The sequence below is a fragment of the Marmota monax genome, unplaced genomic scaffold (assembly GCF_021218885.2).
Source record: "Marmota monax isolate L192 unplaced genomic scaffold, Marmota_monax_Labrador192_F-V1.1 WCK01_AAM20220418_F8-fsc00024, whole genome shotgun sequence".
In the NCBI taxonomy this organism is placed as follows: domain Eukaryota; kingdom Metazoa; phylum Chordata; class Mammalia; order Rodentia; family Sciuridae; genus Marmota; species Marmota monax.
In genome coordinates, this window is record NW_026695224.1 from 24,464,306 (window position 1) to 24,489,459 (window position 25,154).

Here is a 25,154-nt window from a genome sequence, read left to right on the forward strand (position 1 = left end):
AAAGGCTCTGAAAGAACATGTATGAATAAAACATGTTCTGTGAGCTGAGAAATAGAGAGGCAGACTACATGGCCCCGCTACTTCCCTGAGCTTGGAAAGTGAGGCCCCACACAGAGGTGGGAGGTACCTTGAATTCCTTCTGTAATTTCATGTGGGTCAACCACAGTGTTGACCAGAGAATTACTGCAGAACCTCACTTTTAATCCCGTCATTTTGAACTTCCCAACACTGGAAGAAAACCATATTGGCCTCGTTAAGAATCATGTGAGCCTGAGCAAGAACAAGCAAGCTGGCCTAGCCCTTGAGCTCACTTCAGGAAGACTGTGAAGGAGAAATCAACAAGTAATGATGATCCTGAAGTTGGGCTGAATTTACAAGGCTCTGGACCACCGAGGACCTTGTTAACTTAAGAAAATTGTTGTGGTTTATGGCCAGCTGGGAGGTATTGTAGAGGAGGAATGGGTGGGACTTCTCGAGGAGCTGGAGGTGGGTTAGGAATGGGTGCATCAAGGTTGGTGCCTGTGTTTTGGTGGAAAGAACTAGGTAGGTGATGGTTGAGGGGGGGGCAGTCTAAGACTGGTGGTAGATGGAGAACAAGGGTCTGTGACTGGAAAAGATCACGCTAAAGCACCACAAATAGCTGCCACTCCCCCTCCCCAGAGTAAGAATCAATGTAGAAAATAGAAACTTGGGCTCCTTCGGCATGAGGCATGGTGTGTAGGAAGGTGCCGTGTGACACCAGATTAACAATAGAAATCGTCCCCAGCAAACAGGACTTCAGGGATGCATTCGATTATTTTTTACATAGATCTTCAAGTCCCCATTGTACAACTTAGCTCCTCCTGTCACATTATAGCCCATGGCCCTGAGCCCCACCTGTTCATTTAAGATCTTCTGAAAGGTTCAGAAAGTGACAACAATGAGGATGAAGATCTGAGTCCTGCTTGGTCCAGTGAGGACATGGGAGACGTTGAGTGGCTGTGAGGTCTTGGCTTCTTCGGTCCCGGTCCTTTTCACTTTGCAGAGGAGGAGTTAGGGGTGTCAGGATACTGTGGTTTCTCGTGTTAACATTCTGTGATTCTAAGAAGAGGATTAAGAATGGAACTTCTATTTAAAGGGTAGGCAAAATTAGAGGACTCAGCCAAGGAGGCCAAGAAAAAAGACATGGTAAGAGAATCAGAAGAAAGCAGCCACATAACTGAGAAGAAAGAATTTTTCAAGAGAGGGAGCATCATTTCCAGTAATATGATGGTCCAAAATACAAAAAAAAAAAAAAAAAAAATATATATATATATATATATATATATATATTTTTTTTTTTCACATTTTAAGGCATGGATGGGCTGCCAGATTTCTCACAGAAAAGTTCCTAAGGAGTCTGAGTGTTTGGATTCATTTGCTCAGGATGCCATGACAAGGCATCACAGATTCAATGGCTTAAACCACAGAATTTTGTTTTCTCACAGCTCAGGAGGCTGGGAGCCTGAGTCCAAGGTGTGGCAGGGCTGGCATCTTCCAAGGGCTAGGCAGCAGGATCTGTTCCAGGCCCATATCTTGGCTGTAGAGAAGCATCTTCTCCCTGGATCCACACATACTGGATTAGGGTCCACTCTGATGGCCTCATTGGAACTTAATTACCTCTTAATATTAACTACCACCAAATATAGTTGGATTCTGAGTTACTGAGGGTTGGAACTGAAGCTATCATATCATGATTATCTACATAGAAAACCCCAAATGATCTACAAATTATTAGAACTAGTAAAATGATTCAGTAAGGAGGATGGATTGATATTAAGTTTTTAAAAATCAGGGTTGGGGAGGATCCAGCACAGTAGCAGAGTGCTTGCCTAGCATGTGCAAAGCCCTGGAGTTGATCCTCAGCACCAAAAAATTAAAGTTATAAAAATCTATTGCATTTCTGTATAGCAAAAAATAAGAGATATAATGCAATAAAAAAAGGAGTACTTAGGAATATATCTGACCAAAAAACATTCATATGTAAAATAATTTCATCAAGCCACTAAAGAACTCCTTAATAAATAGTGGGACATACTTTTTCACTGATTTTAAAAGACTCAATTTAGTAAAAATGTCATTTCTTCCCAAAATGATTTATAGCTTCAATGTAATTCCAATCAAAATCCTGACAGGTTGATCCTGAAATTTATATGAAAGAAGAAAGGGATGAGATGAGCTGAATCCCTCCAAAATGTAAAACCATAATGTTAAAAGTGCATTTGTGCACAGGTAGGCAAACAAAACAAAAGAACAGAACCAAGAACCCAGAAACAGACCCGTAATGTATAGAAACCTGACAAAAATTGAAAATGTTAAAAGAAGGAGATAGAATTGCCAATTCAGTAAGTAATCTTAGGAATAGTCCATTTTCTATATAGAGCAGGGCCTGAATGGATCCCTAAACTTGAACTATACAAAATAATTAATTCCATATGGGTTAAAGATATAAATGTGAAAGTCAAATTTTTTTTTAATTTGGAGAAAATGTAGGATAACTCGCTGACAATTTCTGAGTAAGGAAGAATCTCTTAAATAAGACACAAAAAAGCACAAAAGCACAATGAAACTATTCATAACTTCTGCATTAAATCAGAGAGCTTTTATTCATCAAAAGATACCGGAAAGAGGGTGAAAAGACGAGTCACAAACCAAGAGAAATTTTTAGCATATTCATTATCTTCAAATGATTAGTGTGCATAGTATATAAAGAGCTCCTTTGAAAGAAAAGACATAATTGAATTTAAAAATGAGAGAACATGATGCACAGTTATGTCACAGAAGAAGAAATATGAGTGACCAATAAAGAATAAAGAGATGTTCCACCTCATTAGTAATCTTGAAAGTGGAAATTAAAACAACCACCAGACACGATTACATACCCACCAGATGGGATAAAATTAGATGATGGTACCAAGTGCTGTTAGGCACAGGAGGAATAGCAGCTCTGACGCTGCTGATGGGAGTTCAGACACAGTGGCTCTGGAAAGCAACTGGCAAAGCTGATGGGGACATTCCCCTGGCCCAGCCCCGCCTCCCAGCCTTTCTGGGTTCTGGCTTCCCTCCTCCAGCAGCTCTTCCTGGATTGACCCTTCCTCCCGGCTCTCCCCACCCTTGTCCTGCCCGGGAACCTCCCTGCAGGGTTCCTCCCACACTGAGCTGGGCTGCTCTTCCCCCGGGCCTCCCTGGGGGGCTGCAGCCCAGGCCAGAGATGGCTTCTTTCCGCTGGGCTTTCATCAGCTCATTTCTTTCCCTCTGACTCAAGAGGAAGATGAGCCCTTCACTTTTTTTTTTTTTTTTTGTAAAATGTATGAATGTTTTGACAGAAAATAGCATCTTACTAGTTTGCAAACTTCCTGTCTGCTTCTCTCTATCAGTATCTCCTCTCTCTCCTGATAGGGTCATGCTGCCTGTCCTTATAACTTCAGCACAAATGCACCGTCTCAGTCCTCTTGCTCTGTTAATCACAGCTCTGTAGCAGGCAACTCTTAAGAAAACCTCTGCTAACTCCCCAACCCAATTTGAGCTGGCTTTTGACCCGACTTAACTGGAACTGCTTCTCCTCAAGGTCAGTGATGATTTCATTGACCTAGGAGGCGCCTTTCTTACTCCACATGTTCCTTGACCCCACTCCCATTTTAGTGAGAAATCTCATGATGAATGCAGAAGTTCCCGTAACAGGTGTTTAGTTTAATAATAAAATGAATGTTGATACCTCATCACCCCTGTTACAAATATGCAGTGATTATTAGTAAGTTGAAGTCCCCTGTGAGAACAGTAGGCTGTCTGAGGGAGCCTCCTCAGGTACCTCCAGGCCTCCTATAGCCCAACCACCAAGAATCTCCGCTCTTGCTGTGATAGATTTGCTAGTTTATCTGACCAGGAGGTCAGATCAGCCTCAGAGGCTAATGAGAGAGCTGTAAGCCACCTCTCAAACAGAACTTCATGGTCCACCTGTAAGTGACTCAAGGCAAAGCACAGGGGGACCTACAGAGTAGATAGGACTTTAGACCCTTTATATTGAACTTGAAAATCATCATCATATTGTGGTCTATGTGGTCCGATTCTATTTGCAATTCAGTTTAGTCCAGTTTCCTGAGATAGCACATCAGTTATTCCATAGATAAATGAGGTAACTCATTTCAATTTTGAGTGTTATGAAAATTTTTGTTCTGCTTTTATAGAAGAAATCTAGTCACTTTATTACAGATTATTTCTCTTTAAAGCATTCCCCCCACTGTCTTTAACATCAGTGGAGGACATAAGCCATTTAGAGACTCACCAGGAGCTAAACTGGCTTCTGAGGAAAGCATCCGTGCCCATCGGAACCCTTTGAGTCAGGGTTGTCTGCTGGGTTCGCTTAGTGATGTGATTCGTAAAGAATCTGTTGGATTTATCTACAAGTTCATATTAATTAAAATTCCCTCAAAGCAAACTACATCTATGGGAGGCCAGACATTAAAAGAAATTGACTTTTTAACCCACCCTGTTTTGAAAGTATTTCTCAAGAGCTTTGAAGCTGATCAGATTAGAAGGGCGATTTCACAGCCTACCTGCTTGGTGGCCTCTCCAAGAGCATGTAGCAGTGGGGACACCTTCTGGAGCTTTGTAGAAGTGGCCATTTCACACAGAAATCCCACCTGAGAGCCTTGAGGTAGATTCTGGCCACAGTCCTCTGCCTCACAGCAGCGCTCCTGGGAAATCCCTTCAAGGCAAGGGTGACAGTGTCTTGTCACATCTGGACTCTGCAACCGGGATGGGTCCCTCTTCAAGGAAAGGCTCTAGAGGATGCATCGCACATTCCTTGTGTTGTGGGTCCCAGGTGCTTTTGCTATGAAGTGGCCTGATTTATGAGTTGCTGCCATGTGCACGAAGCAACCCAGGAGAGCCGCCACCAGGTAGAGTCCAGGTAGAGTTGACCAGTAGAGTCCAGCACATTTGCTAAGAGTGTGAGCTTTGGTGTCAGTCTAACTTGGCTCAGCCACTGATTTGCTCTCTGAGCCCCAGATTTGTCACTGGAGATGTGGATTGTTAAGGTGATAATGTGCTTACAAAGTGCCTGGGTGGTACCTGCTGAGGAGTGATTGATGAATACATTGGCTGCAGGCACTTAATGAGCACTCCTACTCGGCACACTTGCTTATCACCGTTTTCCTTGTGGCCTTCTCACCACCATCTTCTGGCCACTGCTTCTCAGGCTTGAGGGCACCTTGGAATCATGTCATATTTGAAACAGATGGATGCCGTGTAAATCAGGACCTCTGTAGTTGGGTCCCAGGCACCCATCTTTCTTGAGGTTCCACTCATGATCCCAGTGGACAGCCAACAGCAAGGACCACTGTTCTAGAAGCTTCAATTGCAGTTTTTTTCTGAGAACCTTCAGAAATGTGGTTTTCATCCCCTCAGTTCTGAGTAACTTGAATTTCAGCTACTCAGCTGTCTTTCACCAACTCCACCTTAGCACAGGTGGCCAACAAAGAGTTGTGCTCATAGGAATTGGAAAGCTTATTGAACTTCCCTTCCCCTTGTTTGAATTCCAAAAATGACTGTAATCCTTACCAACCCCAAGGACAAGAACAGCTCACCTTCATTTGACATTGGCCATGACCTAGGCACCACCATGCTGAGTTTTTTTTACATGAACTAAGTCTTGCAACAAGCAGATGAGGAAGGATGTATCACTAACATGGTACCCAGGTCACATAGGGTACAAGTGGAGAAACCAGAACTCAAACCCAGGCCCCGTGAGCCCTCGCCTTGCTCTGGCCCACCATGCAATCTGCATGTCTCACTATTAGAGTACTTGAACCCTGAATTATAAGCTTCTGAGTCCCTCATCTTTGGAGTCATATAGTGCTATAATGGAGTCCCTCAAGGCAGGGCCTGAGCTGATGGCCCTCCAGGAGCCTTGTCAAGGGAGGGCTCTCAGGAGAAACTGTAGGAGAGTAAGGGAAGCAAGAGAGGGCAGGGGGAGCTGGAGGAGACGTGATTTCCTCACAAGTCCAACCTCTGCCTGATCCCGTGGGGAGCTCTGAAGAGTGGATTGCCTCACAGAGTTCCTCCACTTGGACAAGGAGGCTGGACCCTCAGGAGCACCACCCCCACCTGCCAGTCCTTTGCTCACAAGGCAGGCCTTAACGGGAGGAAGATGTAACCTGCCAGGCAGCTCAGGGCAGGTGAAGCCAGCTCCCATCAGGACGGGGTGATGCTCCAGATACAGGTGCAGCCAACACCCACAGCACCCAGGTGAGGGCGTGTCCTCCTAGTAAAGATGATTTAGACACCACACTAATAGCATCTGCTGCACTTATTAATTTGAAAAATAGGAATGTAGATCCTCTTTATTCAGCCAAACAAAGCATATCTGCAAGCTGTTTTTATACAGCCAGTAACCATTTTCACCCTTGGTAGGGGACATTCGTAATATCCACGTCTAAGGAATCAGGCAACCAGCATGTCCCCCTACAAGGCTGCCCATCCCCTGCCACCATTTATTCCCAAAACCTGGACCATTCTGCACAGACTTCATTAGATGTCCCACATATACTTTCCATCTGCAAACTTCATGTGACACTGACCCAGAATATTAACTGAAACACAAGCTTGTTCTTTGGGGTTTTATTTTGGTACAATACTGATTGCAGCAAAGGAAGAACAAGAAATAAGTGTGGCAGTTGTTTGGGGGTTTTTTTGCTTTTTTTTTTTTTTTTAGTTTGCAACACAAAAAGATTACATTGATCCTTACCCAAGAGCTCAAAATAAAACATGAAGAGGGAAACTGCTGAGCCCAAACCAGTGTTGCTGATCAGCATATGTTTGACATTCACGCGATTCTGTCGCAGCCAAAGTGACAAAGGAAAGGTGTTCCTTTCCTGTTCCATTCCCAGCTCCTCCACTGATTCTGATAGGCGTAGCTGTGGAATTGGAGCAATATTGATTTTCCTTGTTTACTACACTCTCTCTTTTAAAAATAACTGAATCTACCCCTGTTGGGTCAGCATAGTGGGGCCCAATCATTTATATCTTAGGGTAAAGTGAAATCCTATCCAAAAAACTCTATCAATGTTTTGTTTCAATTTTTTTGGAGCAAGTTTTCTGATTTTAATAAGTTAAAGGATTCATTCTGTTAAAGGTTTCACTGTCTCCTGTGGCTCAGCCTACCAGCAAGAAGAGCTGTGTTAGCTCTCTTCTGTTTCCAAAGAGACCTCTCACTTCCCACTCGTCTAGGTATCATTGTCAAATGAAGTGTTGTTTTTCCTCAGGTATGCAGACTCTATAGTTTCATACTTTTTCCTTTACAGGTATTCCCACACATTCTCTTTTCATTGAGCTCAACATCCCAGGGGTTGCAAATGTTGGATGAAAGAGTGCTATTATGTGCACAACAATCTGGCAAAGGGTCCCTCCTCAGGTACCTCTGCTGACCTGACCTGGGGTGATTTAATAAGTGCTCAGAATTGTCCTTGCTGATTTGCACTGTCCCTAGCTGTTAAGGCTACAGTGCTAACCCCACATTAATTATCAGCTACATCCTGAGCTGTCATGTTGCTGTTCCCACCTATGGTGGCTCTTCAATCTGGCTGTCCATTAGGAGAACCTGGGGAGACTCAAAAATGTAACTCTTGAGCCCCACCGAGACCTATCAAATCAGAATAGAATCTACCCAAGGATGAGGCACAAGAATATTGTAACAAGTTTCCCAGGAGATTTTCCAGCACCAAGGCTACATGGGTCCTCTGCCCAGGATGATACATCAGCTTAAGGTAAAGTCAACTAGAGACATCTGGTCTACAGCAAGCCAAATGGAAGCTCATGAAAGGAGATGAAAAGACCTTTACCACGCTTCTCCAAGGCCATCCCAGATGGAGGAGTGGGTGCGCAATAGCCAAATGACCCCACATGCTGTTCAGCTGCTCTCATGCAACCACCCACCCACCCTTCCATCCATCCATTCTATCAAACATCTGTTGAGCTCAGGCAGTGTGTACCAGACCATGTGCAATGGGTCTGTAAAAAGGAAACACCCCAGATCCTGCCTTTCAAGAGCTCATAGTTCTGCAGAGTAAGAAGCCCAGCCATTGATGGTGCTAGCCCCATGTTTTCCCAAAGGGAGAGTAAACTAATCATCCTTCTTAAACGAGTAAGCAAGGCTCAGCTCAGAGCCTTCACCAGGCAAGAAAATAGCATGGATTTTTTTTCCCCATTGATTTTTCAATGGGAGGTTATTCTAGGGTTTCATTTACAGTAATTAAATAAAATTTTCCTTTAAAATAAGCCTATTTTTAAGGTGATTAAATAAAATAAGCCTATTAATGAGCATGATAGTGTGCTATCACTATACAGTCATTGGATGGCTAAAATTAAGAAGACTGAATACCAAGTATGGATGAGGATGTGGACTAAGCAGAACTCTCAGACACTATGCATAGTAGTATAAAATGTTACATCCTCTTTGGAAAACCATTTGGCAGTTTTCTCTAATGTTAAACGTGCATATATCATACAATTCAGCAATGCTCTCTCCCTATGAGTTTAACCAAGAAGAATGGGTTAGTCATCTTTCCATTACATAACAAATGCCTGACATAGTCAACTTATAAAAAGAAAAGGTTTATTTGACTCACTTTAGAGATTTTAGTCCAGGATCCATTGTCCCCTTTTTTGGGTTGATCTGGTGATGAGACAGCACATGGCAGGGGTGTGTTGCAGAGGAAAACCACTCATCTCTAGATATAGAAGGGTTCTAGCACAACATAATAAAGACTGTATATAACAAACTTACAGCCAATATCATACTGAATGAGAAAAACATGAAAGCCTTTTCCCTAAAATGAGAAATAAGTCAGGGTTTCCACTCATATCATTTTTATTCAATCTATACTTCAAAATTTTAGCCACAGCAATCAGACAGGAAAAATAAAAGTGATATAAACAAGGAAGGAAGAAATAAGATTATCTGTTTACAGATTATATCATTCTATACTAGAAGACTCTAAAGACTCCACAAAAAGACTCTTAGAACTCATAAACAAATTCAGCAAAGGAGCAATATACAAAATCAACATACAAAAATTAGTATTTTTTCTACACATCAGTAACAAATTTGCTGAGAAAGAAATCAGAAAAACAATCTCATTCACAATATCCTCAGAAAAGGAGACCTAGAAATAGTCCTAGCCAAGGAAGTAAAAGATCTCTACAGTAAAAATTATAGAACACTAAGGAAAGAAATTGAAGATTGTTCATGGATTGGGAGAACCACACTGTTAAAATGGCCATGCTGCCAAATGTGATCTACAGATTCAATGCAATCTCCATCAAAATACCATTGTCCATTTTTCACAGAACTAGAAAGAAACAATTCTAAAATTTTATTTGGAGCCACAAAGGACCCCAGATAGCTAAAGCAATCCTGAGCCAAAAGAGCAATGTTAGAGGCATTCCAATACCTGATTTCAAAATATACTGTGGAGCCATAATAACAAAAATAGCATGGTATTGACATAAAAACAGACACAACCAGAGGAATAGAATAGAAGACCCAGATATAAATCCATGCATTTACAGCCATCTGATTCCTGACAAAGGTGCCAAAAACATACATTGGAGAAAAGACAGCCTCTTCAACAAATGGTGCTTCAAAAGCTGAACATCTGCCTGTAGAAGATTGAAACTACATCCTTATCTCTCACCCTGAATAAAAATTAACTAAACTGGATCATTTAATATAAGAACTGAAACTTTGAAACTATTAGAGGAAAAGATAGGGATAACACTTTAAGATATAGACACAGGCAACAATTTCCCAAATAGAATTACAGTAGCTCAGGAAATAAAAGCAAGAACTGACAAATGGGATTACCACTAAGTAGAAAGTTTCTGTACCAGAAAGAAAACAATTAACAAAGTGAAGAGACAATCTACAGAATGGGAAGGAGAGAATCTTTGCTAATAATTCATCTGGCTGAGGATTAAATTCCAGAATATATAAAGAACTCAAAAAAACTTAACATCCAAAGAGGAAGTAATCCAATCAAAAAATGCACAAGTGATCTGAATATCCACTTCTCAAAAGAAGAAGTACAAATGGTCAATAAACACATGAGCAAGTGCACAACATTTTAGCCATCAGGGAAATGCAAATTAAAACTACATTGAGCTTCTTTCTCATCACAGTCATAAAGGCTGCTATAAGGAAAAAAAATTCAAATGCTGGCTGGTGAGGATATGGAGAAAAAGGAACCCTTATAGACTGTTAATAGGAATGTAAAATTGTATAGCCACTATGGAAAGCAGTATGGAGGTTCCTCAGAAAACTTCAACTAGAACTACCAAATGATCCAACCATACCCAAAGGAAATGAAGGCAGCATACAGAAGAGATACCTGCATATTGCAGCATTGTTCACAATAGCCAGTTAATGGAATTGGTCCAGGTGCCTACCAACAGATGAATGGATAGATGTAGTTTATATACACAATGGAATGTTCTCCAGCCAGAAAGATTGAAATCATATCACTTGCAGAAAAAATGGATGGAACTTGGGATCATCATGTTAGACGAAATAAGTCAGACATGGAAAAACAAGTATCACATGTTTTCTCTCATATGTAGAAACTAAAAAAACATGGTGGGGAGAGAGAGAACTTAAAAGTAAAATAGGAGCTATTAGGGAAGGGGAAGGGAGTGGGATCAGGTGGGAGGAGGGAAAGAAGTAAAAGCAAGAGAGGGAAGGTGGATATGATTAAAACACAATATATGCATTATGGAAATGTCACAATGAAACCCATTAATATGCACAATTAATATGAGTTAATATTTGTAATGAAAAATAAGTAAATAGTTTTTTAAAAACCACTCACTTCATCATGAGCCAGGATGCAGAGAGGAAGAAGGAGGAGCCAGGGTCCCAGGATCCCTTTTGAGGACATACCTACCATAACCTTAAGACCTCCCACTTAGGTCCCACCTCCCAAAAGTTTAATCACCTCCCATAGCAACAACCTGGAATCCAAGTCTTTAACCCATGGATCTTTGAGGGACATTCCAGATCCCAATTGTAGCAAAAAAAATGAAAACATATGTCCACATTTTAGACTTATACATAAATATCTATAGCAGCTTCACTAATAGTATCCAAAGCTGGAAACAGTCTAGGTGTCCATCAACAAGATGGACAAGAATCCATATTCCAGAATGCTATTCAGTTGGAGAAAAACTGTTGCTTCATGTGACGTGATGATTCTGGTAAACATTATGCTGAACAAAAGAAGTCAGGCATGGAAGAATGCATTTTGGCTCCATTTCTCTGAAACTGTAGGCAAAGCTAATCCACAGAGAATATAAAGTTGATGAGTTTACACCAGGGTACTTTCTAGGATGATTGGCATTTTTTCTGTTGATGTGGCAGTAGTTACTCAGGTACATATCTTTGTAAAAAAAAAAAAAAAAAAAAGTTCATCAAACTGTGTGCTTGTGAGCGTAATTTGTGTGTAAGTTTTCTTCAATAAATTGCTTTATTAGGTAATAACCCATATGGCAAAAATTATGAAGGTGGCATAGAGTGCCTGAAAATTTGGAAATGGTACTCCAGGACATGGTAGACAGTGGACAGCACCCTACAAGAAGTGACAATGAAATGCTGTGGCACTTCCAAGGCAAAATGGGACAGTGTTGGGAGCTTCAGATATTAAATGACATCTCTACTGAACCTCTGAGTGCACATGAGGCCAAAATGAACATATAAGTGAAATTGGGTTGAAATTAATATTAAGGGCTTGAGATGGGTGAGGAAGGAGAAGGGAAGAGTCCAGAAAAAGTCACATGCACCCTGAGAGGAAGGAAGAATAGGGGTGGTCCCACCACCGTGGCTTTTGTGACATCTAAAGGTCTTTCTAATCAGTGGAACCTAGACATACAGGTGCAGCACCAGCTGAGTAGCCACCAATTTGCCCCTTACTCAGACAATTTGAATGGCCGCAAAGCTCACCAGTGGGACCAGGACTGGGGTGTGGCAAGCAAGGCACCAGAGACACCACATTATAGGAAGCAAGGTCATGCAAAAAGGCTGAGCCTGCACTTCCAGGACCCTGAAGAGGAGTTCCTTGCATGCCTCACCCTAGTCCTACCCTGCTTTCTAGTTATCTGGGAGCAGATACCCCACTCATTCACAGCCAGACCTGCCTGTGTACTCCAGGCCAGGCACTGTATCAGGTACCCTGTTTGAGACAAGTCCTCAGAAAGCTAAAGGCAAGTATGAGAGCAGAAGCCCAGAGGCCTGTGGACACTTCGAGTAGAGATACTGGACTGAGATTGGAATAGAAGGTCAGAAGACTTTAGGAGCAAATGAAACCTTAGCCAAGACTTGAAGAAGGCAAGTCCATGGGAGGGTACAGGGTGGTCCTTCTAGATCTGCCTGGTCTAGGATTTGGCCACAGGGCACCAATTTTCAAAAGCCCTCCCACTCCTATGCCTTTGTAGGTTTGTGACATGGGCAAAGAAGCCCAATAGTACCCCTGTGTCCCAGATGGAGTCTATTCCAGCAACCTCAGCATCTGCCAGCTCACCAGCAGTCCCTCCTACTGTAGAGTCACCCGAGGTGGAAAATAGTGATTCCATTAGGTAAGTACAAATGCAAAACCAGCATGGACTGGTCTTTAACAGCATTCTTATCTCTAATCTGACTTTCATTCTCTATACTCATTCCTTATTCATTCAGTCATTCACTAATCAACAGTTTAGTGAGTGCCTTCTGTGTGCTAGACCCTGGATTAGACCTCTAGAATCAGGAGCTGAGAGTTATCTCTGCTCTCAGACATCCATTAAGTCCTGAGCCCTGGGAGACTGAGTCCTTCTATAGGACCAAGGCTTGCAGCCAGGATTGGGTCCAGGATAGCAAAAGGATATGAGACTATACCAAACATTATATCCTCATAATAAAATGCTCCAACAATTATGAAGTTGAACATTGAATACTCAGGACACATTCATATTGTCTGAAGAATTGCTACAGCTTCCTAGGACTTTCCATAAGGCATGGGTTCCGGGCTCCAGGAAAGATAAGTTGGGACCTAGGAAAAACTGACCAGTTTAGTGGCTTAGCTGCATATTTGGGGACAGAGGGCAGCTAAGCACTGCTCGCTGACTTCTTGAGACCCTTGAGTGAGAACTTCCCCTTACTTTCTGGGGTGTGACAAAGGGAAAGAGGAAGACAGTAGAAGAAGATGCCAGTGACACTATGTGATGATGACTACAAACTGAATGATTCCCTCCATTTTATTAATCTTCCCAGGACTATCATTATGGATGAAGAGATGGGGTACGAAGACCAAGAAATCAAAAAAATGACAGCATCTACTGTGATCTCAGATGTAAGGTTCCTTTGCCCTGGAGAGAGCTGACAAATAGAAGGTCTTTCCCATAAAACAAAGGCAGGACCAGGGGTCAAGCTGGGATGAGGCTTTGTGGCTTCATCCAGATCACTCTCCAATCACACTCCAGAGCCAACACCCCACGGCAAGCCCAGGATCCCCCAGGACAGAGAGCTCTGAACTGGAAAAGCCAGTTACTTCCACACCTGAGGATCTTATGCTCTTCCTCCCCGATAGCAGAGGCTCCCAAAGGAGCGATATTCTCAATAGTTTCATAGCAAAAACAAAGGGAAGATTGAGAGATTTGAAAGATGCATATACCTAGCCAGATACAACCTCACACACCTGTAACCCAGCAATTTAGGACACTGAGACAGGAGGACTGCAAGTTCTAGGCCAGCCTCAGCAACTTAGCAAGGCCTTAAGCAACTCGGCAAGATCCTGTTTCAAAATTTTAAAAAACAAAATATTTTAAGGGGGTGGGGATGGGGCTCAGTAGTCAAGCACCCCTGGGTTAAAAAATATTTATATATGCATATAAGGGCTGGGCCTATAGCTCAGTGGTAGAGCACTTGCCTCACACGTTTGAGGCACTGGGTTTGAGCCTCAGCACCACATAAAAAATAAATTAATTAGTAAACAATGATATTGTGCCCATTTACAACTAAAAACATCTTTTAAATATATATATATGTGTGTGTGTGTGTGTGTGTGTGAACACACACACACACACACATACACCCTTAAATACTCCTTCTAGAATTATGGCCAAAGAAAGCCATCAGACACACAAAGATTTGCATACAAAAATTTTCACCATAGTACTTTAGAAGTAGCAAAACATTGAAAAACAAAAGACTGTGTGTCCAGGATGATATACAATCTATTAAAATAGTGCTTGTAGCATTCATGGTGAAGAGTGGCCAGGGGCAGGCATTTTCATACTTGGCCAATAGGAATTTGAACTGGCACATCCTCTACAACATGCAGCTTGGCAAGTATATCAAAATTTAAATTGTATAGTTCCTTGTCTAAAAATTTCATAGCAGAATTCATATTGTCAAAATGGTCATACTACCAACAGTGCTATACATATTTGAAGCAATTCCTATTAAAATTCCAATGATATTCTTTATAGAAATAAAAAAACAGTCATTAAATTCATTTAAAAAAAATAAGAGGCCTGGAATAGCTATTTTTTAATATTTTAAATGATCCTTGTGAAGAATATTCAGTCACACAGGAAGGTGACACTCATAATTTCAACTAAAAAAATCAGAATATAAATATATATATATAGAAAGAGAGATACAGATACATATAGAATATAAACACACATACACCTGTACTTATAGTATAACCTATTGATTGATTTTTTTTCCCCCTTGGAGTTTTCTGTATTTTTCAAAATTTTCAGTGTGAGTATATAGAACACTTGTCTTTTAATTTTTTTTTCTATTTTCAAAGGTGTTTGTCATAGGAAATTTAAAAATACAAAAAAATTTAAAATTCTCAAAATTCCATCATTTATGGAAAAATACTACTGAAATTTTTAGCAAACAAACTCCCAGATATCTGTTTGCATATGCAAATCTCAAAATGCCAGTGTTTTAAGAACTATGTTGAATAGAAGTGGTGTCTTATTCATTTACACCCACTCACACCTTCAGGCCCACAGGGCCTATGTAATTTTATATGAATGGAACTGATTTTCCACTCCATCATTCTTGGTCTGTAAATATATATTGTACCCTCTCCATAGAAAGAGGGACCACATACACTTTATTTAAGATGAACTTTTATTGATGGGCAGCTGGTTTGCTTCCAGAATTTTGTGATTATAAATAACACTGAAGTAAACATCAGTGTTACGTACATTGTGCACATTTTGGACATTGTCCAATTATCTCCCTGGGGAAAACATACTATTTTTATAATTATATACCACATGCTTCCTTTCTATGTCAGTGATGGGGAGGTGCATATCTATGCTCCATTATGATTGCTTATAGATTTTCCCATATCTTTAATTTATAGGGAATAAAAAGTAACTCTACTGAAACAGAAAGAAGTCAGAGTCAGGTGGAGTTTCAAGAATCCCCATGGATCTTTGAACAGGAGGAGATGCTTACCATTGGGATAGAAGAAGTAAGTCCTACTGAAAACGGATTTTGGGATAAAACTAGTTTCTCTGCTTGTGCTGGCAGGTGGGGTCTGTGTAAGCTGCAAGTCTTTGCAGCAGAGAAAGCCCATTTTAGTACAGCTAGTCAAGGAAGGGAATGCCTGCTGATGTTAGATCCGAGGATTGCATTTGGCAAAGCTGGAGAGTGGCATGTTGCAGTTCTTAATGGTGGGCCATTCCCTCCAGTCACAGCAAACCCAGCATTCACCACCAATTTCTTCATTCTGGGTCCTTGCCTTGCAAATTCAAAGAATGAAATCCACAGGCCAGGAAGAGTAAGAGCAAAAGAGTGAGATTTATTCCCATGGGAAAAGAGACAAGAGCTCTAATAGTGGAGAGGGGACCCAATAGGAGTTGCCACTTCAGTGTGCTAGTCTAGGAGTTTATATAGCACTTGGATCAACCACAATTGGTCTAAATTTATGCTAATCAGGGCTTGGAAAAGTACCAACACTATTGGATCAAATTTATTTTAATCTCCATTTGGGTCTACCTGACTTCCATTTTCCCACACTCGTGTCAGTGGATCATGGATGCTCTGAGGCTTGGGGCCACGCATTGTGTGGAGTGGGCATTTGCAGTGGGCCCAGGTTGGGACAGATCAGTGCACCCTGGCTCACCACACCTCAGGCCTGCCAGCTTGGTGGGTTTCACGTGGATGCACCCACACTCCAGCCCATCCAGTCTTGCTCCAGGACAAGGACTTGGCTTTGCTACTTCCTGGGTCTCACAAGAGCACTGTTCCCACCATGACTATCATATGGGTTCAGGATGCTGCCTTAGTCACCTCTCATAGAGTCAAACAAGTGAAAAGTTGGGGATTTGTCTGTCCAGTTGGCAGGACTTTAACTTCCATTCAGGCTCATCATCCTGATCTCTGTTCTCAGGTAGTGTGACTTTCTCTGCAGGTGTTTGACATTCTGCCCCTCTATGGAGTTCTGCAGCCACACAGTCACCACCAGGTATCTTTCACCTTCTTTGGACATGCTGACATCGTTGCCCAAGCCAAAGCTCTGTGTGAAGTGGAAGGAGGGCCCACCTATGAAATAATACTGAAGGGAGAGGCTTCCCTGGTCAACTATTCCTTTGACACCAAGGATATTAACTATGGATTACAGGTACTACGATGCCCAAGGTGGAGATTTCTGGGTTTTCCTCAAACATGAACCATAGTTCTTGTCCTTGAATCTCCCAAACTCCTGATCGTCGTAGCTTTACCATCATCCCTGTCCTGGGTCCCTAATCTGCTTCTCTGACCCCAATCATTCTCCTGTTCCCAACTGTGTGCCTGACATTTTCACTTACTTTTCTCACAGTCTCCTGAAACTCGGTATGCTGGACGCCTGTTGGAATCCACAAGTCTGTTCCAATCTGTTTACTACCATTTTCTCACACCCCTTGGTTTACAATCTCTAAGGCTTACAACCACCTCCACACCCCATATCCTTTCATTGTCCAGAGTTTGCTACTTCATTCCCCAGGGTCCTGCTCTGAGTCCCTTTTCCTGTCCCCCTGCCACTGCAATCACTCTACAAGACCTCATCAAGCCAAGCCTAAATGACCACAGCTGCTCCTCCCTCACTGCCTTCTGCATACACATCCATCAGATTCTGATTCAGGAGGTCTGGAGGTGACCTGAGATTTGCATGACTAACAAGTTCCCGGGTGATGCCAACCCTACTGGTCTACATAGTCACTGCAAGCAAGGGGTTACTGGAACATTCTTGGCTTCTATCACTAAACTTCTATCCCACCTAAACATCTTGCCAGATAAATTTCCCTTTTATCCCCTCAGTCTCTGACCAGTTAATCTCAGCAGTATTTGGAAAATCAGTATTTGAGAAAAGAGCATGGTTTTATATCCTGTTGTTGCTTCTTCCTGACTCTGTTACCATAGGCCCTCCACCCAACCTCTCCAGGCCTCAGTATTCCTGATCTATAAGATGGGAGTGAGCTAGCAAGTGCCTGTCTCACAGGAGACTGTGGTTACACAGGTGGAGTCTGGTCAATGTGGTACATGGGTCAGAGTAGAACCTCAGCCATCATGAGCTTCTATCTGTGTCCCCCAGTCAGTCAGGGCTGGGGTCCTGTTCCTGGGGAGGATATAGTGAGCCCCTCTACTAATGTGCTCCTTTCACAGGAGTTTCCCTGTCCATGTTCCCCTTTATAGTCCACTCATATAATTGTGGCCAAGCTGGTTTCCCCAATGGCCCCAGTGCACCCCAGCCCTTCTGGCCTCCACATCTTCCCACATATTGTACCCCCATCCTCCACTCTGAGAACCTCAAACCATGCATCCTGCAAGACCCAGCTCAGCTCCATCCCAGTTACCTTCTCTTACTTGATATTCCCTTGGCACTTAGGTATAGTCTTTGCTAGAAAATAATGTACTTTCTAATTTTTGTTTTGGGATAATTATTAGTTAATTCTGTTCTTTCCCCAATTAGATTCTGTGTTACACACTCAGAGACCATATATCTTCAACCAAATTTTAATGATTGGACCCTCATTAGCTTCTGCATGTGTAACTACTGAATTGTGTGTTTATAGATTAAACATTGTGTCTAAAATCAGATCATCTGGCACTCAGACTTACTCCATTATGTTGACCAAATAGAATTCCCTTTCCTTCTTTATCTTTGGGGTCCTCTGGGCAATTGGTTTCTGCTCATCTCCAAATGTATTCTTTGAAGCAGGTGGACCTTGTCCTAGCTTGTCCTAGCTTGTCCTAGGGACCCCCAAAGTGACTTCAGTTTGCAGTTATTAGGCTTACTATATCAACTGGTGAAGAACTGGCTGATCCATTATAGCCATGGTTCCCTAAATAAATGGAAAAAATTATTCCAGAATATTCTGAATTCAAATCTTACATTTTTCTTATGAGACAGAATCCAGAAGGCAAATCTTCTTTGTATAGAAAGCTTACTTCAAGATTTGCTAATTTTAGTTCCTGTGATAAAGAAACTGAGGCACAGAGATTGGATGCTGAACCAAGCTATTAATAAGAAGAAGTAAGCCAGGTATCCAAAGGGTCGCAGTCCTACCCCAAGAGGCACTGTATTATGGGTTGAGCAGTGTCTATCTCAGGCAGAGTAGAGACCGGATCTGAGGCAAGTTTTGCTGATTCCCCTTCCTCAGGGTGAGGGCAGCACCCAGTGGATGGGGATGGAGGGCCACTCTTCCTTCTTCTCTCAAGCTGTTCAACTATGTCACGGAGCGTGAAATCACACTGAAGAACACTGGGAAAGTTGGCTTCGAGTTCAAGGTCCTGGCTGGCCACCAGACTTCATCGGAAAACTTTCGTCCTGGGGTACCACTGATTGTGCCTCTCTCGGTGAGCAAATGGTGGGAGGGACCCATATTCCAACCCCCTGGGCCACACCCCAGATACAGGTTAGCATTTCCTGCCAGGATTGGGGAGGGGTGACTTCTTTTTGTAAAATTAAAACTAAAGAACTCTCAGAATGAAGAAAGATAAATAAATCCAGGTCATCTGTTTATTAAATGAGTATTTATGGAGTCCAATCCTAGCCAGTTTCCAGGCATTCAGAGGTAGCTGTGAACCAGACAGTTACAACCTATGGAACTACTTCTTCGTGATAATAAAATCAACTTTATTTCCATGGAAGTCTTCACACTCCCCCCAATAACTGCCAGGGGCTTCCTCTCCACTTACTACACCAAATAAAGGCAGTTTCTCACTAGCAGATGTGAAAACACCTGTAGACGGTAATGAGCCATGTAGGTTCTAGAATAAAAGCAAATGGGGGTGTGGTTCCTTGTCTATGTTATGTTGATCTTCCAGTGGTAAGGAATTTTGAATGTTTCACATTATGAAAATGCACAGCATTGCTATAAAAATTATAAAATACTAAACAGCATAAGTGATAAATTAACAAGCTTACAGTCCACAGATAATGAGTACTGTCATCTTGTCCTTCCCCTAAATTACTTAGGTTATTGCTAGTCTTCATAGATCTATTTGTCTGTTTTTATTAATATTAATTATTATATTATTTATATATTAATATTATATTATTTCAATAATTATTTCTTTAAAATAAATCTTAGGATCTGTTAGATCAACCCTATTTTCTTTTTTTTCCAATTTATCTTACCTATTATTTTGAATTTATTCTTACATTTTGTTTCTCTAACTTCTCTTTTTGTACTGGGGATTGAACCCAGGGCGCTTAACCACTGAGCCACATCCCCCATCCTTTTTTATATTTTATTTAGAGATAGGGTCTCACTAGTTGCTTAGGGCCTCGCTAAGTTTCTGAGGCTGACTTTGAACTTGTGATCTTCCTGCCTCAGCCTCCTGAGCCGCTGGGATTACAGGGTGTGTGCCACCACACCAGGCTCTCTAACTTCTTAAGATGAATGGCCACTTTTCTTTCTAATTAATAGTGTAAAATGTAAGGCTATTTATTTGCCTGAGTACACCTTTAGCCTTACCCCATAAATATTAAGAAAATGACAGATTAAAAAGTAGAAGTCAATTTTGTATATTTCATACAAGTGAATATCATGATTTTCATCATTTTCTGAGTTCTCTAAAATTACAGTTTTATTTACAAGTATAATTTTAAAATATATTTTTATTTTCAAATGACTAAGATTTTTGCTTTTGTCATTTAAACTCTTATTAACATTCATATTGAGGTATTTGTATCATGGCCAGATAATATGGCTGTCTCAGTTTCTACTGAGTGAATTTATTCATGTGATTTACTGGCTAAAATGACTTTCAGTGCTTGCCAATGCTTGAAAATAATGTCTCCAAGGCTCCAGATTATTATGAAAGTCTATTAAACTGCCCAAATAATTATAGCATTCAAATCTTCTATATCTTTTTCTGTTTAGTTTTTCTTAGGAGTGGCATATAAAGCCCCGTGCATTACTCTATCTATTGTTTTCTACAATATGTAAAAATTGTGTTTTATGCATTCTCTATGTTGACACCAAGGACTTTATGACTATTGGGTGTTTGTTGTGGACTGCATAGTTTCCTATTTTAAATTGTCTTTTTGTTCTCTCTTAATGCCTTTTGCTCTGAACTCCATTTTGATCTCAGGGTCCTGATTCCAGCTTCCCTCTGCCTTACATCTATTTGACTTTGTTTTAGGTTTATCATTCTTGAAACATTTATGGTTGAATTTTATTTTTTAAACTTACCAGAATGTCTGAGGTTTTGATACGGAGATTTGGTGAAGCCTTATCATCAGTAGACTTGAAGTAATTGGTTATTATTTTCTCTATTAGAAAAGTTTCTGTAATGATTTCTTTTTATTCTTTTTATCACAATTGCTACATTTTCCTTGCCTTTTCTCCTCTGTTTTTCTTTTTAAGCATTCACATATATACTGCTGCTATTAGTATCAATTTATACAACTCTGTAGAGAACAATTTGGCAATATCTCTTAAAATTACTCTTTGAATCAGAAATTTTATTTCATTTCTAATTATCATACATACATTTTCCTACATTTGCACAATGTTATTTTAATGGCAATATCGAAAGACCAGAAACAAACTAAATGTCTACCAGGTGGGAACTAGTTTTAAAAATGTATTAAAACTTTGTACTGGAATAACATACAGCAGTTAAAAAGAATACAGCTGTTCTAGATGTATCAATATTCACTTTATTCTAAGATATATTCTAAAGTAAGAAGGAAAGAAAATATGAAAAACACTGTGTATTGTTTGCTATCAATCTGAATTTTAAATTTTTGTGTGTGTATGAAATCTGGATTCAGTTAACTAATATTTTATTTGCTGTTTTTTGCATCTTTGTTAATAAGTGATAAATGGCCCATAAATTACTCTTTCATACTGTGCTTGACCAGTTTGGATACAGTAAGAAGAAATGAGAAATTCTGAAATGGTTTGTAAACTAACGTGGTTATTTATTTTTTGAAAGATCAGCAGAGCTTGTCCTAATGTCATATGTCCCTTTTTCTCCAGGAGGATTCGTGGGACTCAGCAATAAGTTGTATTCACAGCTATGATTTATTACAGCAAAAGGACACAAAGGGAAAGGCACTTGGGGCAAAGTCCAGAGGAAACCAGGCACAAGCTACCAAGGGTCCCCTCCTGGGGGCTCCCACAGGGCACTCTGAAGTCTTCCCATGAGTTGTGACAACATTGTGAGGGCAGCTCCTCAGGAACTCAGTGCCCTGGATTCTCCCTGGAGGTGATCATAGTAGGCATGACACCTGGCGCATACAGAATTCCAGACGCAGCTATTCAACATAAACCATATTGTTTGCAGTTTCAGCACAGTGAGTCTCATCAGGGGACTGTAAAGACACTCCCAAAATCTCAGATGCCAGATGCCAACCCAGGGTCCACCTTGCTAGCAGGCCTTCCTAAGAACAGCAGTCCAGGGCCGCTGTGTTAACCCTTGTCTGTAGTCTCCTGCTTTTGAACTGGGTCTTCTTTTTTTATGAGTCTAAATTCGGGTTTTTTTCCTCAGTATTCTTTTCCTCTTCTATATACCCACTTTCCTGTTGTGAAGTCAAATTCTTCTAATGAAAACAAACATTTACAGAGCTCAACAGTATATAGGACATAGAAAAATGGGGGGAGGGAGGTCTCCCCACCAGAATTCCATGACAGAACTGGTTATTTTGGAAAAATTCATTGCAAAGTGCTTGACATAAAGCTGAGACACCTCCTCACCCCAGGTCACTGAGCTCAGGAAGAATTGTTTCGTGGGAAACAACAGAATTCTGTGCATTGCCCAAGGATGGGTGAGAAGAAGAGAGAATGGGGATGCAAAGATGAATCTTGGAGATACAAAACATGGCCCACTTTGCAACTTGCCTACATACTGTGTTCCCTTACATACACAGATGCATACATATGCATCACACACACACAAACACAATGTTCCATAAAATCTGAGAGGGGAGAAGCACATTTTTCCCCCAACAATTTGCTATTAAAAATGATCCTACCATGAATTTCCCCCCTGTGTCTCCTGGTCCAGAGGTGGAAGAGTTTCCCTAGGGAATTTTCTCAGAGGTGGAATTGCTGGGTCATGGCCTGTGTGTGTGTCCAACTTTATAAGATGGTGTTAGAGTGGTTTTCTCCATGCTTATCCCCATTGATCTCCCCACCACAGGTATATAAAGTAAGTTTTCTTTGATGCATATTCTCATCAAGACTTGGTAAATTTTACCAGTCTAGTTTAAGATTTTTTTTAATTCTGATTTTTGCTGGAATTTCCTTAATGAATGAGGAGGGTGAGAGTTTTTTTTTCTTTGCTGCTTTTATTCACTCTTTGTGTTTCCTCTCCATAACACGTCTGTTCATGTGTGTTGCCTGTTTTGCTTTTGCTTTCTTGTCGATTCCTTAGGGCATTCCAGGAACAGATCTCAGGGGAAGTATGTGAGCGCAGAATAACTGGTACAGTCGGCCTCTCGGACTCTCCAGTACCTCACACCTCCAGAAACAAAAGTCTTCTTGTATGTCTGAGTGTTCCCTCTGCTCTTTCTACTACACAGGGTTTTATCAGTTCATGTAAGGAGCAGGTGTTGAAGGTTTACTACTTACCTGGCATACCTGAGATCTTTGAAAGGAGCTTCCAGATACAGATCGCTCACCTGGTCCCAGAAAACATTACTCTGAATGGAGAAGGCTTCTTTCCCCGGATCCGCCTGGATCTCCCCAGGAATATTCGAGGTACTACTGCCCATTATGGTATTTCCCCCACAGTGGGGACAAAAGGTACATATCAGCTCTGCTTCCTGGAAGGTTGGTGACTGCTCGCTTTATTTGCATGACAATCCCCTCTAGTTCCCGTATCAATTGCCAAGGGAGGGGGTGGGGCATGAAAGTTGAATTTGACTTGGTGACCTGAGTTTAATGAGACAAGATATAGCCTATGGCAGATCCAAACTAAGACCCCTGGACAATCTTGCCATCATTGAATTACCAGGAAATTGAAGGACCAGGAAATTTCACCTTCAAAGGCCTGGCAGTCTGGTGTGTGTTCCTTCCAGCCCTGACCTCTCCCTGAATTTCCTTTCCCAGTAGCATGTGCACAGATGTCCTCTGGATTGAAGGGGGTGGCTGATGTACCTCCAGGCATAGAAACCTCAAAACATAAAGAGCACAGGAAGACAGCAGCCATGGCCCTATTTTGACAATATATGGTTTGAAGACTAAATTAGACATTATTAGTTATTTGCCACCTGCCTAGCCTGGGCTTTTCTGGTCATATGTGGCCCCCAGAGCTATCCTTCTGTAAGAAGACTGACACTTCACTCTGTCAGCTGAACAGTTCTTTCATCTTCCTGATACCAGATACAGGACCAAGGGACAAGAGAAGCCTCTCACTGCCGTGAGCTGTGAGAATCCACCTTCCCCGTACAGCTTCAGGCTAAGTCCTCATTCCCCAGCCTTCCTCCTACCCCAGGCCCTAAAGTCTCTAGTGCACCTGTTTATGATCATCCATTGAATTCTAAATGTCTGCTCTCTGAAAACATCAACATAAATGTTAATAAAGCTAAGACCACATTCCTCTCTAATATCTAGAGTTCCAGCTAGAGGAACATAGCTACAGCAACATACATATGGTTATCCCTCTGTATCCAGGGGGCATTGGCTCCAGGACTCCTTTGAATGCCAAAATCCATGGTGCCTTATATAAAAAGGCATAGTAATTACTCTAAATAGGGCAAAGAGGAGGCAGGGGAACAGAGGAGGCATGAGGGTAGGAAAGACAGTGGAATAGGACGGATATCATTACCCTAAGTACATGTATGAAGACATGAATGGTGTGACTCTACTTTGTGTACAACCAGAGACATGAAAAAATTGTGCTCTATATGTGTAATATGAATTGAAATGCATTCTGCTGTCATATATAACAAATTAGAATAAATAAATTTTTTAAAGGCATAGTAATTACATATAACCCATGCACATCTTCCCATATGCTTTAAATTATCTCTAGATTTCTTTTAATTCCTAATATAGTGCACATGCCATGTAAGTGGCTATTGAACTGTGTCATCTAAGGGATAATGACAAGAAGAAAGGGCTTTCTGTACATGTTCAGTACAGATGCAATTTTTTTTCAAATATTTTTGGTCCATAGTTTTTTTAATCTGCAGGTGCAGAGCCTTCAAATGCAGAGGACAAACTGTAATTGTCAGGAAAGAAAGCCTTTGCCACATGGTTGAAGACTGGGCACCCAGCCATATTTACCACGGCAGCAGACATGGTTTGACCAGTAAGGGCTTTAAAATAGTTTAAATCTGAATATGATTAGTTGTGCTACAGTTCTCTAGTCTCAGCATCTCCTGTTCTCTTACGGTAGGCACCTTAATTATTCTGCTGCCTTTGCCCTTCAGAGCATTTGAATTTTCACTGGCTTAATAGTGAATTTGGGAGCCTGCAATCTCTCCACCAGTTGCCTACCCTCCCTTATTCAGGATATTGTGACTTATTTAGATTTAGTTACAGCAACCTGACCTAAATATATTCTTCTTCTGAACTGAAGATTTAATCAACATGAAAATCGACTTAAGTGACCAGCTGTCCCAGCCCTGCAGGGGCTCCAGAGTGTA

General features: G+C 41.3%; 1 protein-coding gene across 8 annotated transcripts in view; it reads left to right on the forward strand.

Moving 5' to 3' along the window:
• Hydin (HYDIN axonemal central pair apparatus protein) overlaps positions 1 to 25,154 on the forward strand; it is a 398,809-nt gene that overhangs the window by 250,495 nt on the left and 123,160 nt on the right. For 7 of the 8 annotated variants that reach the window (XR_009225878.1, XM_058575799.1, XM_046435142.2 and 4 more), the window contains 6 exons: positions 12,499 to 12,639; positions 13,310 to 13,388; positions 15,426 to 15,536; positions 16,479 to 16,688; positions 18,767 to 18,904; positions 23,085 to 23,262. Coding sequence is in view for 6 of the 8 variants with exons in the window: in XM_058575799.1 (XP_058431782.1) it covers positions 12,499 to 12,639; positions 13,310 to 13,388; positions 15,426 to 15,536; positions 16,479 to 16,688; positions 18,767 to 18,904; positions 23,085 to 23,262 (857 nt within the window). In the remaining 2 variants the exon portion in view is untranslated. Of the gene's footprint in view, positions 1 to 12,498; positions 12,640 to 13,309; positions 13,389 to 15,425; positions 15,537 to 16,478; positions 16,689 to 18,708; positions 18,905 to 23,084; positions 23,263 to 25,154 lie in introns of those variants that run through there. The other variant, XR_009225879.1, reaches the window with a different exon arrangement.